This window comes from Acyrthosiphon pisum, chromosome A1 (genome assembly GCF_005508785.2).
Source record: "Acyrthosiphon pisum isolate AL4f chromosome A1, pea_aphid_22Mar2018_4r6ur, whole genome shotgun sequence".
Classification (NCBI taxonomy): Eukaryota; Metazoa; Arthropoda; class Insecta; order Hemiptera; family Aphididae; genus Acyrthosiphon; species Acyrthosiphon pisum.
In genome coordinates this window covers 108,745,845-108,747,887 of record NC_042494.1, presented here as the reverse complement: position 1 = coordinate 108,747,887, position 2,043 = coordinate 108,745,845, and the positions used below count along the sequence as shown (strand labels likewise).

Here is a 2,043-nt window from a genome sequence, read left to right as displayed (position 1 = left end):
AAAATGATAAAAATTAAAAATCATTCAATTATCGACTTGTTTGTAATAAAATTGGTAATGTTGATCATTCTGTTATTCTCAATGCATTATCGTACCATAGATTATAAATTTATAATATAATAGATCGTATTTGATAACTGATAACGCGATAAGAATGATTTTTAATAATTTATTTTTTATATATATACCTATTTCATTATATTCATATATCTATGAACTGTTTTGTATTTTTTATAATTAAATATTTTACATTACCAAAGGAATGGTGGATAAGTTATTTATTGTTTTTATTGAACTATTTTCGAAAAAAAAAAACATATTATTTGCATATTTATAAGTTTAAAGCATATTTAGAGAATATTTTAGGATTTTTTTAGAGCATATTAGCATCATATTTTAAGCTTTTAAGAACCTAAAAATCCCCTCTTTACCTAATTATAACTCATAAAAATATGAATTATAAATGGTTTATCTTTTAGAATATTATAAGTTGTAACTTGTAACGATAGAATTTGTATACGCCGTATGGTATATACACTAAATACACTATAGATAATATAGTGTTTAAACCACGATAAAGTATATTAATTTATAATTTATTTAATTGATCGAAGTTTAAACATCCGTTTAAACATATTATATATAGTTACCTATAATAGTAATGTACACTGTACACATTAATTCATAAGCTACATATGTCATATAGGTACAATACAATATAGATTTTTTGGTATCACAAAAGTTTTAAATTAAAAGTATAAAAAAAACTCACAAATATTATCAAATTGAAGACAAATAACAAGTATTTGATTGCTAATGACGCTTTATTCAACATGATTTTAGTAATCCGGTGATATAGATAAGTATAAAATAATTTATTGACTATACATAAATATAATTGTAATGTTTCAAAAATGGTAGGTAACTTCCTAAAGTATAAAATAACACAGAGTTTCTTTAATACAATAATACAATATGAGTATATGACACGAAAAAGTGTTATCGCATGACACGTTATTCCTTCTGTTTTGAGTATTTAAACAAGTGTCATTCGCCAACTGCATGATAGTATTACCTATATACATCATTAACTTGCATCTAGACTCATTGCAGCTGCCAACAAAATAATACATTTTTTTTTGTTTATTACGTACATATACTATATCTACTTATACATAGACACATAGTTACGTACTTACGTATATTATGTAACATATTTATTATTTACGTGTAGTCATGTAGAATTGATTTCAATGTCTACTGCAGAAAAGTATCGTTGAGTACTTACCTACATTATAATTTTTACATATTTTATAATACTCGTCATTAGAATTATAGGTATATACGGGGTGATTCACCAAGAATAATCACTCCGAATTTTTCCTTTAATAATGAATTTATCCAAATTCTGATTTTCGGAATTTTTAAATAAACTCAAATAAGTAAGACCATTATATTTATAATTTTTGAATTTTATTGTGTTACTTAAGAGGATGTCGTACCCGCATGTAGGTATTATCTCAGATAATTTATCTGCGGCTCACGTACATGGAACATTTTTGTTCACCAGTTTCTAGTATTATAGTGTGATGTTGGTTTTGATATTAGAGTGAATTGACCTATTGAATTGACCTATCATACAATTTAAAATTAATATTATTATCTAGATTCTAGGGCCACACGTAGGCTTTTATTAATATTGTTATTTTTAAGTAAGTTATGATCATTTACATTTTAAAATGTACAGTTTCAAAAAGGTCATAACTTACTCAAAAACAATAATATTAATTAAACGCGGGGCTTTTGTGGGGCCTTAGATAATAATCTTAACTTTAAATTTTATAATAGAATAATTCACTCCAGTGCTTGGAAAGTTCCTTTAAAAAAAAAAATTAGTTCACGTTCACTTTCATCTTGTTAAAACGGAACTAAATAGTTTCTCGTTTCTGGCTTAAATAGAGGAACTATAGTTTCTTATTAAGAGGACGCCACACCCGCATTTGTTGTCTCCGTCTTACAAACGCGTACCTAACATAGCAAATT

At 25.5% G+C, this 2,043-nt stretch overlaps 1 protein-coding gene across 1 annotated transcript in view; it reads right to left on the bottom strand.

Moving 5' to 3' along the window:
- LOC100161779 (CD63 antigen) overlaps positions 1-1,679 on the bottom strand; it is an 11,777-nt gene extending 10,098 nt beyond the window's left edge. Inside the window, exon 1 of the mRNA XM_001948043.5 lies at positions 773-1,679. Within this exon, the coding sequence (XP_001948078.2) occupies positions 773-835 (63 nt within the window). The 5' untranslated portion in view covers positions 836-1,679. The remainder of the gene's footprint in view (positions 1-772) is intronic.
- Between the last annotated feature and the right edge of the window lie 364 nt (positions 1,680-2,043).